Source organism: Mauremys reevesii, linkage group 13 (assembly GCF_016161935.1).
Source record: "Mauremys reevesii isolate NIE-2019 linkage group 13, ASM1616193v1, whole genome shotgun sequence".
Taxonomy (NCBI): Eukaryota; Metazoa; Chordata; order Testudines; family Geoemydidae; genus Mauremys; species Mauremys reevesii.
Window position 1 is genome coordinate 26,434,225 of NC_052635.1, and position 16,555 is coordinate 26,450,779.

The 16,555-nt window shown below is 40.7% G+C and overlaps 1 protein-coding gene across 5 annotated transcripts in view; it reads right to left on the reverse strand.

Annotated features, from left to right (window-relative positions):
• PTPRT (protein tyrosine phosphatase receptor type T) overlaps positions 1 to 16,555 on the reverse strand; it is a 698,170-nt gene that overhangs the window by 72,116 nt on the left and 609,499 nt on the right. For all 5 annotated transcript variants that reach the window (XM_039498533.1, XM_039498528.1, XM_039498531.1 and 2 more), the window contains one exon: positions 3,241 to 3,389. In XM_039498533.1, the coding sequence (XP_039354467.1) occupies positions 3,241 to 3,389 (149 nt within the window). The remainder of the gene's footprint in view (positions 1 to 3,240; positions 3,390 to 16,555) is intronic.

The following is a 16,555-nucleotide window of genomic DNA, read 5'->3' on the forward strand; positions in this document are numbered from 1 at the left end:
ATTATGAACCTTACTGATAATTATTTCTGATGGTCCGGAAAAAAATCCAGCTCAATATTTACATGGAACTGTGCCAAAGAATAGGTATTGGCTAAACTTGCAATGATGTCAGACAAGTCGAGGACTCAGTGATTATAAGTGATAAAAATCTTTAGGAATGTTCTTTGCAAAATTAGTCACAGTGCATTCTCTATAGCCATTTCTACAGATGAATGATTCCGCAGCTTTAATTGTTTTTTTCAAAATACCCAAAAGTGATGAGACCATATTACAGACTCAGTTCTTACTATATCTCATGTGCTGGCCAGAAATAGGTTTTAATATTCACAGTTGAGGGGAAAGCATTAAAAACTGGTACATTTCCAATATTTTTATACTATCCATTAAGTGATTAAAAAAATTAATCGCGATTAATTGTGCGATTAAAAATATTGATCCCGATTAAGCACATTGTTAAACAATAATAGAATGCTATTTGTTGAAATATTTTTGGATGTTTTCTACATTTTCAAATACATTGATTTCAATTACAATACAGAATACAAAGTTTACTTTATAGTTTACAGTTATTTTTTATTACAAGTATTTGCACTGTAAAAAAACACAAGAAATAGTATTTTTCAATTCACCTAATACAAGTCCTGTAGTGCCATCTCTTTATCATGAAAGTTTAACTTATAAATGTAGAATTATATGCCAAAAAAACTGCATTCAAAAACAAAACAATGTAAAATTTAGAGCCTGCAAGTCCACTCAGTCCTACTTCTTGTTCAGCCAATTGCTCAGACAAACAAGTTTGTTTACATTTTCAGGAGATAATACTGCCCGCTTCTTGTTTACAACGTCACCTGACGGTGTGAACAGGCATTCTCATGGCACTGTTGTAGTCAGGGTGGCAAGATATTTACATGCCAGCTGTGTTAAAGATTCATATTCCCTTCATGCTTCAACCACCATTCCAGGGGACATGCGTCCATGCTGATGACAGGTTCTGCTCGATAACAATCCAAAGCAAATGCAGACTGATGGATGTTCATTTTCATTATCTGAGTCAGATGCCACCAGCACAAGGTTGATTTTCTTTTTTGGTGGTTCGGGTTCTATAGTTCCCATATCAGAGTGTTGCTCTTTTAAGACTTCTGAAAGCATGCTCCACACCTTGTTCCTCTCAGATTTTGGAAGGCACTTCAAATTCTTAAACCTTAGGTTGAGTGCTGTAGCTATCTTTAGAAAGCTTACGTTGGTACCTTCTTTACGTTTTGTCAAATCTACAGTGAAAGTGTTCTTAAAATGAACATGTGCTGGGTCATCATCTGAGACTGCTATAGCAGGAAATATATGCTGAATGTGGGTAAAACAGAGCAGGGGACATAATATTCTCTCCTAAGGAGTTCAGTCACAAATTTAATTAACACATTATTTTTTTCATCCACATGGAAGCATGTCCCCTGGAATGGTGGCCGAAGCATGAAGGGGCATACAAATGTTTAGCATATCTGGCACGTGAATACCTTTCAATGCCAGCTGCAACAGTGCCATGCAAATGCCTGATCTCACTTTCTGGTGACATTGTAAACAAGAAGAAGGCAGCATTATTTCCTGTAAATGTAAACAAACTTGTCTTAGCGATTGGCCGAACAAGAAGTAGGACTGGGTGGATTTGTAGACTCCGAAGTTTTACATTATTTTGTTTTTGAGTGCAATTATGTAACAAACAAACAAACAAAAATCTACATTTGTAAGTTGCACTTTCACAACAAAGAGACTTCACTATGGTACTTGTATGAGGTGAATGAGTGTGAGTGAAAAATACTATTTCTTTTATTTATCATTTTTACAGTGCAAATTTTTGTAATTAAAATATACACTTTGATTTCAATTACAACACAGAATACAATATATACGAGAATGGAGAAACACATCCAAAATATTTAATAAATTTCAATTGGTATTCTATTGTTTAGTAGTGTGATTAAAACTGCAATTAATCACAAATAATTTTTCTAATCACAATTAATTTTTGACTTAATTGAGTGAGTTAACTGCGATTAATTGGCAACCCTCCTATCCATCTTACTAAGATGACTACCACCAAGTTATCCTCTCCTTGCCTGATTTACAAAGATGCTCAGCACCATCAGGACCCTTTGACTTCAATGTAAGATAGAGGTAGTCATCTTCTTTGAAAAATCAGGTCATATATTCAAAGTGAATATTAGTATTGGAGAATCACTGCATTGCCAGTTTTGGAGTCTGAAGTCCTCTAATTATTGCAGGTATATTGCAGACAGTGGCAGCGCAGGCAAATATGACCCGCCTTGGAGAGACCACAGTTGTGGGTGGAAGAGGAATTGTCTCTCTAGCCTGTTCAGTCTGAGACTGCAAAAAAGAGTGTCAAGCATAGACTTTTTGTTGTTGTTGGTAATATGGACACTTGTTCTGTAAGAACTAGAGGGAAACCACTAAAACATTTCACTTAAGGTTACTGAAGAATTATCCGACAGTTTCAGTGGCTGTTGGTACCCAAACTGGACCCTATTCAAACTAATAGGTGAAAGGTCAAAGATTTTAAATGACATTCCTAACACACAACTTGAAAACTGATTTAAGAACAAGAGTTTTTGGACGTGCTATGGCTTCACCTGGAACTATTGCTTCTGAGAAGTGGTTGCTTATCATGCTTTGCATCTATATAGAGTTTTCCATCTAAATGGCTCGGCGTGGTTTACTAACATCAACTAACTAAAGTTTACTGCACCCTTCTGAGGAATGGAATGAGGAAAAGAGCAAAATGCAGACCTCCTTAGTCCCAACTCTCTTCCTTAACTTCAAGATCAGCCTTTCTCACATAACAATTTAGTGCAGCAAAAACTGTTTCACTCTAAGGTCTACTTGGGGATTTGATCTCAATATCCCAACATGAGCAAGAATTATTCCACTAGATCAAACAGGCATTCCCCTTATCTATTGTGCGGTATAATTATTTAAACATCTCTTGTAAATTCTTTCAAGTAGATTTAGAGTCGGAGGGAGTCCTCTCCACCTGTCTGACATTTAACTTGGGGCAGTCACAGAGAAATCTCAGACTGGAGTGTCAGACCTCTTTCTAGCAGCACTCCAGCCATTAACTGTACCCTTTTCATTTCTAATACTTACATCTTGTGCCCATGGAAATAGATCCTTTTAAGGATCTACAGCTCTCAAAAAGGGAGGTATCCATTGCAGGCAAGTTAAACTTACTGAATCCATTAACATCTTGACAGCTGGAAGAAAAAGCTTCTTCATTGTGAACTGCACTGAGTTTGGTGGTGTTCTTGTCTGAAGTAGCAACGGGACCCATCTCTCTCTGAGTGCTGCTTTGAGTCTCCTTCTGCTTCTTCGCTAGTTTCCTTTAAGGTGTTTTGAAGAGGGGAGAAATTATGGTCAGTTTCTTTCATTAACAACAAAGCAAAAGAGAGAGAAAAATATCCTTTTTACCTTTTCTTCTTAGACTGACATACAGGACTCATTGCAAAGGGCAAGAAAGTGAAAGATTCTGCTTTAAAATAGCTGAAGGGAGTGTGATAAATACAAAGACCTTTGAAACCACATACAACACATCCCCACAGTAAACACTAGCAAAGGAGAGACTGATCTTACTCAAACCAACAATGTAGTTACAAGGGCAATTTAATAAGTCCTCTGGAATTGATGTCAGTTCATGCAAGGAAGAACAGAAGGCATCAAAATGGGGCAATGGTTTATGCAGCTCCATTTGGGGACAGGGGGTTGCCAGAATCCATGTTAGGTGGGCACCTAAATTCAGTCTGGAATTTCCCTTTGATTGTCCCCACTGAAAAGTGGGACGTAACATGAAGTTCACATTAGTGTCTGATAGGAAGAGGAGGAGTTTCTTTGTGCACCCAGGAACCTGTCCTGGACTTAAGTACTTACCTGAAATGGGCTCAGGACAAGACAGACATTAAAGAATGTGACCTGTGAGAAGTAGAAGCCATTTTAAAAATCACTATCTCCAGCTATGTCTATGCTACCATAGTGTCTGTATCTTTTCTGAGTCCAAGGAGATGACAAAGCCACTGGCATAAAGCAAACTAGCGCCAGCTGTGAACACTCAGTGACAAACCTATAAGAACATAAGAATGGCCCTACTGGGTCAGACCAAAAGTTCATCTTGTCCAGTATCCTGTCTTCCGACAGTGGTCAGTGCCAGCTGTCCCAGAGGGAATGAACAGAATGGGTAATCATCAAGTGATCCATCCCTTGTGGTCATTCCCAGCTTCTGGCAAACAGGATAGGGACACCATTTCTGCCCATCCTGGCTAATAGCCATTGATGAACCTATACTCCATGAATTTATCTAGTTCTTTTTTGAACGCTATTATGGTCTTGGCCTTCACAACATCCTCTGGCAAGGAGTTGCACAGGTTGGCTGTGCATTGTGTGAAGAAAAACTTCCTTTTATTTGTTTTAAACCTGCTGCCTATTAATTTCATTTGGAGACCCCTAGTTCTTGTGTTATGAGAAGTAGTAAACAACACTTCCTTAACTACTTTCTCTACACCAGTCATGATTTTATAGACTTCAATAATATCTCCCTTTAGCCGTCTCTTTTCCAAGATGAAAAGTGCCAGTCTTATTAAGGTGAGGGACCTTGCTGAAAGCTTTCTGAAAATCTAAGTACACTATATCCACTGGATCCCCTTGGTCCACATGCTTGTTGACCCCCCTCAAAGAATTCTAGTAGATTGGTGAGGCATGATTTCCCTTTACTAAAACCATGTTGACTCTTCTCAACAAATTATGTTCATCTATATGTCTGACAATATTGTTCTTTATTATAGTTTCAACCAGTTTGCCCGGTACTGAAGTCAGGCTTACAGGCCTGTAATTGCTGGGATCACCTCTGGAACCCTTTGTAAAAATTGGCATCACCTTGGCTATCCTCCAGTCCTCTGGTACAGAAGCTGATTTAAATGATAGGTTACAGACTACAATTAGTAGTTCTGCAATTTCACATTTGAGTTCCTTCAGAACTCTTGGGTGAATACCATCTGGTCCTGGTGACTTATTGCTGTTTAATTTATCAATTTGTTCCAAAACCTCCTCTAATGACACCTGGGGCAGTTCCTCAGATCTGTCACCTAAAAAGAATGGCTCAGGTTTGCAAATCTCCCTCACATCCTCAGCCGTGAAGACTAATTCAAAGAATTCATTTAGTTTCTCTGCAATGGCCATATTGTCCTTGAGTGCTCCTCTATCACCTCGATCATCTAGTGACCCCACTGGCTGTTTAGCAAGCTTCCTGCTTCTGATGGACTTGGAAGAAAATTAGCTATTACTTTTTGAGTCTTTGGCTAGCTGTTCCTCAAATTCTTTTTTGGCCTTCCTAACTGTATGTTTACACTTCATTTTCCAGTGTTTATGCTCCTTTCTATTTTCCTCACTAGGATTTAACTTCCACTTTTTAAAGGATGCCTTTTTGCCTCTCACTGCTTCTTCTACTTTGTTGTTTAGCCACGGTGGCTCTTTTCCGGTTCTCTTACTATGTTTTTTTTAATTTGGGGTATACATTTCAGTTGAGCCTCTATTATGGTGTCTTTAAAAAGCTTCCACGCAGCTTGCAGAGATTTCACTTTTGGTACGGTACCCTGTAAATTTTTGTTTAACTAACCTCCTCATTTTTGTGTAGTTCCCCTTTCTGAAATTAAATGATACAGTGTTGGGCCACTGTGGTGTTTTTCGTGCCACAGGGATATTACATTTAATTATATTATGGTCACTATTACCAAGAACCCACAGGGATATTACATTTAATTATATTATGGTCACTATTACCAAGAACCCATGAACACAAGGTCCCTCTCTTGCTCCCACATCTAACAATAAGAAAATGAAGAGGAGGAGGGAGAAGGAAGAAAGCTACCAGCTAAGCTTCCACTGACATTTGCCTGTTTTATGCTTCATTCATATCAGAGAGTAAAACTATTTAAAAATGAATACATGACATTCTACAACCAGCAGCTTCAAAAGATGCACTACAAATCCCTGGCACCAGCAAAGAACTTTGCTTACATGGGCTCCATAGATAAGCAAATAAAACAAAATAAAAGAGAGAAAGAAAGATTACCATAAGTAGGGGCTTTAGTGTTCTTTTTTCCCCTACAGAAGAAATCCTAACAACTAAATTATTATGTGAAGAGGTTTTTCTACACTAAACTGATTTCCTTATGGTAAAAAGGTGCCTGACTAATTTCTCTCCCCTGCCCCCTCTTTGTGACTAACTAAACATTCAGTTGACTCTTAGAACCATATCTTCTGCTACATGTTTCAATTAGCTGTGTTTACTTCACAGGGAATAAAATCTGAGTGGCATTTACTGCACTAAGGGATCACAAATGCTCAAGACTCTCCCATGAGTCTATGCTGTGTAGCCAGTTAATAAACTCATGTGCAGGGAGAGGATAGGAGTGACACTAAACTTAGATCTGTGTGAAACTATAACCCTCATGACATCTGTCATGGTCAATGCAAACTTTTGAATACATTTTGGATTGTGAAATTCCTGCCAGTGCCTTGGATTTTTTGTAATTATTCACCTGGCGTACAATCAAAACAACCAACCATTGGCAATGTGGGTTGTAGTGAAAAACTTCAATTTGACCCCTGTAACTCTTTCAGTACAATAAAATAATCAAGATGTGGGGGTTTAATTTACAGATTTTTCCCCCAGTTGAGGTCTAGTTTTAGACAAAGAGCATCGCTCCCTCTCCGCCAGACAGAAATATATTTTTCATTCTTTAAATGTGTACATCACATAATCATTTGTTCCACTTTTGCTCAATCATCGAATAATGCAATTTAGTACGTTCTTATGTTGCACAAGGGAAAACTGTGTCTGTCTTCCTCCAGTGGTTGGAGCACGTCAAAGACTTTTCTACTATGGCTACAAGCGAATACTTGCTCCTTTAGCTTAGGCAGTAGAGAATAAGCCTTTTACATTTAGAGGTCCTGGGTTCAAACTTTAATGATATGCCCGGTTGGTCATCTGCACAGTGGCAAAGCATTTACCGCAATAAGGCCTCACAGCACCTGTGTGATGTATAGAGCTTCATTTTACAGAAGTGAGAAACTGAGGCACAGAGGTTGCGTGACTTGCCCAACATCATTCAACAAGCCAGTGGCAGAACCAGAACAGCCCAGGTAGCCTATCTTCCGAGCTCTATCAAACTCTTTCAATAAAGTTATAGAATCATAGAATCTCAGGGTTGGAAGGGACCTCAGGAGGTCATCTAGTCCAACTCCCTGCTCAAAGCAGGACCAAACCCAACTAAATCATCCCAGCCAGGGCTTTGTCAAGCCTGACCTTAAAAACCTCTAAGGAAGGAGATTCCACTACCTCCCTAGGTAACCCATTCCAGTTCTTCACCACCCTACTAGTGAAAAAGTTTTTCCTAATGTCCAACCTAAACCTCCCCCTCTGCAACTTGAGACCATTACTCCTTGTTCTGTCATCTTCTACCACTGAGAACAGTCTAGATCCATCCTCTTTGGAACCCCCTTTCAGGTAGTTGAAAGCAGCTATCAAATCCCCCCTCATTCTTCTCTTCTGCAGACTAAACAATCCCAGTTCCCTCAGCCTCTCCTCATAAGTCATGTGCTCCAGCCCCCTAATCATTTTTGTTGCCCTCCGCTGGACTCTCTCCAATTTATCCACATCCTTCTTGTAGTGTGGGGCCCAAAACTGGACACAGTACTCCAAATGAGGCCTCACCAGTGCTGAGTAGAGGGGCATGATCACATCCCTCGATCTGCTGGAAATGCCCCTACTTATACAACCCAAAATGCCATTAGCCTTCTTGGCAACAAGGGCACACTGTTGACTCATGTTCAGCTTTTTGTCCACCGTAACCCCTAGGTCCTTTTCTGCAGAACTGCTGCTTAGCCATTCGGTCCCTAGTCTGTAGCAGTGCATGGGATTCTTCCGTCCTAAGTGCAGGACTCTGCACTTGTCCTTGTTGAACCTCATCATATTTCTTTTGGCCCAATCCTCTAATTTGTCTAGGTCCCTCTGTATCCTATCCCTACCCTCCAGCGTATCAACCACTCCTCCCAGTTTAGTGTCTCTCACTTACACTCTACAGTAACTTGATAAATAGTATTACAGTGCTCTGTTATGAGGAAGCTCATATCTTGACAATGAATGAAATTAAAAGCTGTGCCTATTGTGATATATGGCAATGCTAACACACAGCTGGATTTACTAACTGTAGTATGTGGGCATGTGAACCCTCTGTTTTGGTATACCATGTTACCCTATATTCTGCTGTACCCTGTCTGCAGCAACATTAACCTTATGATTTATTAACCCTGAGGTGGAGTTATGTTAATCCTTTGGATTTGCTAATAATAGTGCGTGGCTATGTGAGTTGTTTGGCAACAGGAACTATGATTTCTCAGTGGGAAACACTAATCCCAAATACATAAGTCTTTAATAACAAGCACTCTGGACTGCTGGGGCGAACCATTACCGATTCCCATTATTGAAGCTTAAAAATGGTGAGTCAATAAGGGCAAGAATTCCTTATTAATTCCAGATTAAATTATTCCTGGCAAAAATTGCCTAGAAGTCCCACTGCTAGATGTCTTTTGAGACAGGCCAATAAGCTACAAAGAGTTGGAACTGGCAAACTCATTTTCCTTTTCAGTGAATGAACAATAGTGTTTCTGAACGGCCTGTGCACAATGGAAACCAGAGTCCCAAAGGAACACTGACGGAAGCCCTATGTAAAGCACTTCTACACTGTCGTGCAGGAGACACAGAGGGCCCTTAAACACTGGCTTGAGCAGTTAAAAGGAAAGGATGACATATATTTAATGATCCCAACGTAGCTCAAGTCACAGAAGCAGAACAAGCAAATGGCAACCTCTCCTCGTAGGAAGCACAGAGGTGGTTTAGCTAAAGATGTGGCAAATTAGGATACAAGTGTATTGGGAGAACCGTGGTGGGGAAGTTGCACAAAATCTGACAGCTTAAAATGATGAGTCAACAAGGGCAAGAATTCCTTAGTAATTGTGGTGTATTGCTCGTACAAGGAGGTCATAGGTGCTCCCTCCCCCACCCATCAAGAGCACAAAAATTCACAGAGCAAATGAAGAGAGGGTAAGGAGGGAGAGATGTTCTCTTTTGAGGATTTTGGAGCTAAGCTTTCGAGGAGCTTCTTGCTACCACCTTCCCTTCTTCCTTGGTTGGTGTGTCTGGACAGAATAGCAGCTCAGGAATAGACCTAGTCAGTCCTCACTATCATCGCAATTAGAACAATAGAATCATATAGGGGCCTGCAAGAGTCATCTAGTCTAACCCTCTGCCAAGATGCAGGATCTGTTGTGTCTAAACCAGCCAAGACAGATGGCTACCCAGCCTCTTTTTGAAAACTTCCAGTGAAAGAGCTTCCATGACTTCCCGATGCAATTTGTTCTATTGTCCCACTGTTCTTACAGTTGGGAAGTTTTTCCTGAGATTTAATCTAAATCTGCTCTGCTGTAGCTTGAACTCATTGCCTCTTGTCCTGCTCTCTGTGGCAAGAGAAAACAATTTTTTTCCATTTTTATGGCAGGCTTTCAAGTATTTGAGGACTGCTGCCATGTCCTCCATTCATCTCCTCTTTTCCAAACCAAACATACCCAGTTCTTCAGCCTTTACTCATATGGCTGGCATTCCATCCCTCTGATAATCTTTGTCACTCACCTCTGGATCCTTTCCATTCTTCTACATCCTTTTTATACATTGGTGACCAAAATTGGACACAGTACTCTGGCTGAGGACTACCCAGAGCCTCCCGTGACTTACACGCTATGCCTCTATTAATGCAACACAAAATTGCATTTTTCCCCCCGACAGCATTGCATTGTTGACTCATGTGGAGGATGTAATCCACCACAACTCCGAGATCCTTCTCAGCAGTGCTGCCGCCAAGCCAGTTATCCCCCATTCTGTATTTGTTCATTTGGTTTTCCTTCCCAAAGTGTAGCACCTTACATTTGTCTCTGTTGAATTTCATTTTGTTGTCTATAGCTCAGTTCTCCAAATTCTCAAGATCCTTTTGAGTGTTTTTTTCCTCCAAAATCAATTAATAAAAGAATTACAAAACATCAAATGATTTTAGCACAAGCTAAAGTGTGAGGGATGTAACTTAACCAACAGCTGGGTAGTGGCTTATCTGCCAATATGTCGAGATGTCTTTGCAACGGTAAAAGTGTTTATCTGAAAATGCTCTGATTCTAAATACAGAGCTCTTGAAATGATCTCCCTGAATCACTGACAGGTCCTATCAGTGACAAAGCGCCTGCTCTCCTCACTGACCAGCTTCCCATCCACAGAATCGCTGGAACATCCAGATGAAATGCTATCAGCACATTAGTGTCAATCATGGGTGGACTGCGGGCTGTCGAGAATGTGTAACCAGCATCAAACTGCACAGTCTGTCACTAGGCATTGAGAAGAAGCTTTTTGTCTCATGCATTATGCAGTTGAAAAAGGGGAAAAAAATAACTGGACAGATAATTGGAGGAAAAGACTGATACAATCAACATGTGATGAAGTGATTGAAATGTCAAAGTGTCAATAAGAAGGAATTAATGGCTGCTTTACTTTTAAGTGCAAGGGAAAGGTGCCAAGAAGAAAACAAGAATTCACAAAGGCAGTTTATCAGGCTGCTCTTTAAGGTTCAGGAGAGAGGAGTTGTTTAAAAAAATATGGGGCAAAGCATATGTGTGGGCACTGTACATGACGGGGAGGTGAGACAGGAATAGTGCTCAAAGGTGGACCTACCAGGCAGAATGAAATTATCTGCCCTGAACAAAATGGATGGACAGTGGGGACAGTCCAACTGGTCACAGTAAACCGAGAACTTCCCTGTTAGTCTTGATCCAGACTGAAACTGAACTTTGAGATTTGAAAAATGGGGTTAGTTTGGTTTTCCCATTGTTCTGAGCTTCTGGTGGGGATTAGAAGTGCAAATGCTGAAATACTACAGGACAATTTTTGTCACAGGATTTCCAGCTTAAAAGCCAGATCATGGAAGTAGGGGTATACTCTGCTTATTACCATAAGTAACCCCACTGAAGTCAAGCACCATGCCCAGTGATCAGTGTTTGTGGGATCAAATTCCAGTTTTGCAGAGCTTTGTGAGGAGGCATGCCCTCGCCTTATTAAGGAGGAAGCTAACAAGCTCTTCTGGTCTTAGCTAACACACACCAGACACAACTGCAGGGCTTGCTCTGCCTGGAGGGAAGAAGCTTAAAAAAAGAGAGCCTGCCAGAGGAAGGGGTAGCAACCAGGCAAAGACAGTTGTTCTTCCAAGACAACTAGTTGCAAGGTGGGATCAGTGAAGAGAGAGTCAGTCATGGACTCTGCTGTCCCAGAGACTGCCAAACCAGGCACAGAATGGAAGTTACAAAAAAGGGGGTGTGGAGTTCTAAAGATGGACTCCAACCCTGATCGGGACACTAAAAGCCCTACAGATAAGACAGGCCCCAAAGGGGTGACCAAGAGAATGCCCAGGAGTCTGAGCGCCTTCTTTTTCCTTTGATCCTCCCTGACCTCGAGGAAGGAGAAAGATTTTTGTTTTGTTTGGAGAGACTCAGATATACCCTGAGCAGTGGTAGGACTCTGCAAGAACCAGAGAAGGGAAGCAACACAAACTGTGGTCTCAAGGGGCCACCACCTACCACAAGCCTCAAACCCTCCTCTAAGTTTTTGCTGCAATTTTGCATGGAGGATTATTTATGCACCTTAAAGGTGGAGTCTTCATACAAGAACAGCATTTGTACATGTAGATAGAAGCCTAGTTTACATGATTTGCACTCAACATCTAACTACTCGATCTGTGCACACAAATCCAGGACACTCAACCCTCTCGCCACCAGAAAAAAAACAACACACCTTCTAAAAAATAAATTACCTCCCAAATGCCTACATGTAAAAAATTGGAGATTAGAAATTTAAAAGTCCCAATATCTAATAGACAACACATCAAAAGGTCACATAATGTGAATTAAACTTAGATATTTGTGCGCCGTACACTGTAAGCGAGACACACATCATTTATTGCAGTAGTTAAACAAATGCAGTTATTAAATTATAAATATTTACAAAAAAAATAATATTATGGTATTGACCCAGGGCCTAAATCGAGTCTAGGACTTTATTGTATAAGCTGCTGCACAAACACAGAATAGAGATAATACTTGCCCTGGAGCATACATAGAAGTTGTTCTTGTATATGCAGTATTCTTCAGTTACTCACTTTTGGGGGACCTACATTACTCAAAGCTCATTTAGTCCTTACTCAGGCAAAACTCCCACTTGTTCATAAGTTCTCCAGAGTAGGGACTGTCATTATTATGTGTTTGCACAGTGTCCATACCGTGTAGTGCCTACCACAGTGGGCCTCAACCCCAATGTTGGCTTTAGGTGCTACCACAATATAAATGTGAAATAATACTACTGGGAATTTGCCTGAGTAAAGACTGAATAAAAACTGAAGGCCCAATTCTGCCTCCCTTACTCATACAATAAACTGTTACTCAACTACTCTACATGAGGAAGGGTGGCAGAATGGAGCCCAAAGCAGAAGGATCTCAGGGTTTAGCTCTTTTTAAAAAAGACAATCACTAGTCATTTGCAAATGCTGCATCAGATTCTTGGCCAAATTTCCTAGTGACTTTATTAGTCACTGGGCTCCCTGAAAGTATTTACAAACAGAACAGCATCCACTTTATAAAACAGTCAAGTGCATGAGCAATATTGGAAAGAACAAAATGCTGGTGTAAAACCAACATCCCACAAACATGCAATAAATAAAACAGGGCACCTGTTGACTAGGAAAACATTTTATTTACCCTTATTAGGATGGCATAATCATGACCCTGGTTTTCCTGAAACTAAAGGGAAATAAGTTTACTCTGTGAAGACTCTGTTCCTGCAGTTTGGCCTATGCAGGTAGATCCCTGCATCCATGGAGATAAGTGTGTGTGTGAGCATGTGTTATAGACAAGTACATGCAAAAATGCAGTTGCTGTTTTAATTCTTTTCAAACGCCCCACAGAAGATGGAAATAAATTCTGCACATAAACACTGTTATTTTCAAAATTGTTGGTAAAAATGTATCCTAACACCTTCAGTGGAATCACTACTCGAAATAAAAAAAACATAAAAACCACTCCTAGCTCAATTACTGCAACTGTAACCCTACATATCCAATTACAATGGGAGTTTAAAGTGCTCAGCCCCGAGCAGAAGGTGCTTGGCACTTTTTCTGGATCAGGAGTAAACGAAAGCTACTTATCTGCTGCTGAGTTTCTCATCAACTGTAGAAAACAACATAGTACACTATCTGGGGGGTTGGCTACACTTGCAAATGTACAGCGCTGGGAGTTAAAGCTGTCGTCGTACAGCTGTGTAGGGAAAGCGCTGCAGTGTGGCCACACTGACAGCTACCAGCGCTGCAGTGTGGCCACATTTGCAGCATTTGCAGTGGTGTTGGGAGTGGTGCATTATGGGCAGCTATCCCAGCATTCAAGTAGCTGCAACATGCTTTTCAAAAGAGCGGGGTGGGGTGGAGTGTGACAGGGAGCGTGGGGGAGACAGAGAGTGTGGATTTTTGGAGCTGACACTGTGTCAGCTCCCTGCCTTGCAAGTTCCGACCCCTTCCCCCACCCCTCTCTCATTCACTAAATGCAAATAGCCTTCTTTGTTTTTTCCTCACAGACCAGATAAGTAGCTGCTCTGAAACGGACCCCCCCCTCCTCCCACCCGCCATGCTGCTTCTCTCCTCAAGCAAACACCAGCTGTGGACATTCCAAAGGGATCCCCCTGCCTGCCTCTGCTCATTCACTGCAAACAGTAGCTGTGTTTGTTTTTTAGATAAGCAGCTCCAGGAGCCCTGAGTTCACAACAAAACAAACAGAGGCATAACAAAACAAAGAGTGTTATCTTTACTTAAAAGCATTATGGGAAGGTTCCAGAGGTCAGTTACAGCCTAGTAAGATTAATCACTGTTTACACTGGCACCCCAGTGCTGCAACAGCAGCACTGTTCTCTTTATTCCTCTTGTCGAGGTGGAGTACATGCAGCGTTGTAGCCAGGGAGATACAGCGCTGTAAGTGCCTTGCCAGTGTGGACGGGGAGTAAGTTACAGCGCTGTAAAGCCACCACCAGCGCTGTAACTCTCAAGTGTAGCCAAGCTCTGGGTGATATTATCACCTGCATCCACCTATCACAAGAAATACTTCCCATCACATATGTCATCACTGCCAATCAACTTTCACCCTGCGGCTCTTACCTAGGTAACACACTACACACAGTCACTGGAAAGAAGACACAACAAAATCAACACCTTTATTCTTTTCACTAGTTTGGGTATAAATAAAACCTTTATAAAAGTTCATGCAGTGAAAACTACTGTATGATGAATAAATGATTAAAGCAGGTGCCTGGTTTCAAATACAAAACCTACATTAATGCAATATTAAGACTGTTTAACTAAAACGGTAGAAAGTAAAGAAATGAAAAATGTAGGGCTTCTATTGCAATGTTAACTAAGCCACATGGCACCCCTCAGGTGGTATATATTCAAAACAAACAGCACAACAATACATTATATATTTAACAAGACCAAAAAAAAACCCACTACATATCTGCAGTGTGACAGAGCTAGCAATGCTATAAGAACCTTGAGACAAATTCTTCTAATGTATATTGATATAAATCTAGAGTAACGCCTTTGAAATATTGCATGGATCATGTGGGTAGCAATGATGTATTCAGTGATTCAATCATCAAGAAGGCAGGAGTTCACAACCCTTTATCTTTCCCTTCCCCTAATATTACTATTTTCCAGTCATGGAGCACAATATATCCATTGATCTCAAAGCATCTGCAATAACTAACTATTTGACAGAAGGGAAAATTGAGATACAGAAAAAATAAGTGATTCTTCCAAGATCACCGAAAGTAGCAGAATGTGGAACAGACCCAGGTCTCCTGCTTTGAGACCTCTGTTTAATCACTAGTTCAGGTGGCCTCCCCTTTAGAACAATAGAGTATCCCACTCAACTTGTTCTGTCTGGTCTTTCAATGAGGTGTTGCCATACAAAAATCCCAGTTTACGATAAACTGCCCAGTTTAACACAGAGTCAGCACTCAACAGATAAGGAGTAATAATGTTCAGATGCATAAAGAAAGAATGTGTCATTTCTGATTCTCCTTACTGTTACTCTTTCCCCCCAGCTCACTAGGACCCTATTCCATGACATGCAAAGCTCCTCCTGCAAAGGAATGAGTACCTTCAACTATCATTGGCTTCAATGGGAATTGAAGGTATTTGGCCACCTTGCAGAATCAGGTTCTTTAGCTGTTGACTGCAGTAAGATCTGTTAGAATCCAAGGCCAGAGACTGGCCTTTAATAGCTATTGCAACACTTATGGCCCAATTCTGCAAAAGTTCACAGTAAGCATCAGTTCTTCGGTGACTTCTGTGAGACTACACTGGTGAGGAAGTACTACCCAGCATGAGGTGGGCTGTGGATTCAGGGCCTTAGTGAACAGAAACTTCAGGCAAGTAGCTGAGGAAGGGTTAAAACAATGATTTAAAAGAAAAAGAAAAGAATTATTCCAAGAAGCACAAAGGTGAATTCGAGAAAAAGAAACCACAAATAATGTATTTTTCAGAAACCCAGTCAATGCAGTTGAATTTAAGGATCTGTCAGCAGATTTATTTGAAAATCTGTTTTTCAGGAGTGATAACTCATCCAATTCAAATTTGCTTCAGGGTTAAAACTTGGCACACAAGGTCTTGAATAGGAACCAGTTTTATTTAAAAACAATATTGTTGTTTGTTTGTTTTCTCTAAACTATTTTCTTTGTAAGCTGTCCAAGAGGTAAAATAGTCAGTCAAATGAAGTGCAGTCCTTTCAGGCAGTCTTTGTCCACCTGGAGCCCATAGCTATTCCTCCAAAGACTTGCTTTCATGCTTTTGGATAATTTGTCAAAAAGAAAAATTAAAATGTACCATAACAATTGTATTCACTTTAAAAAGGAGCTATGGATTTCCATGAGAAATGTGCATATTTGTGGCACCAAGATATTCCACAGCATTTTACAGGAAGAAAGATGATCCCCAGGGCTTAACTCTGGTTTACTGGAGTCTGGAAGGAGCTATCAGTACAACAGCTTCTATATCCAGGGAAGTGAGTTTAGGGTTATCCAGTAGTGGGACCATTATTTGGAACCCACACAACTCCACGAGAGCTGAAACAGAATATTGTCAATGAAACCCCCAAACAGGTGAAACTTGGTCAGCTTGGGATCCAGATATGAAATTCATACTAAATTTGTCAAAACATGTGTTGTGATTTGTAAGAGGCTGGGCTCAGTACTGCGCAAACCCTGGTTGATTTATGATCCTATTTGGTATCCATGCAAAACTCACCCTTTCACGTGGCTTTAACTTGAAATCTGAAACCAGGTAAAAACTGTATGAGCCTTAAGGTACAG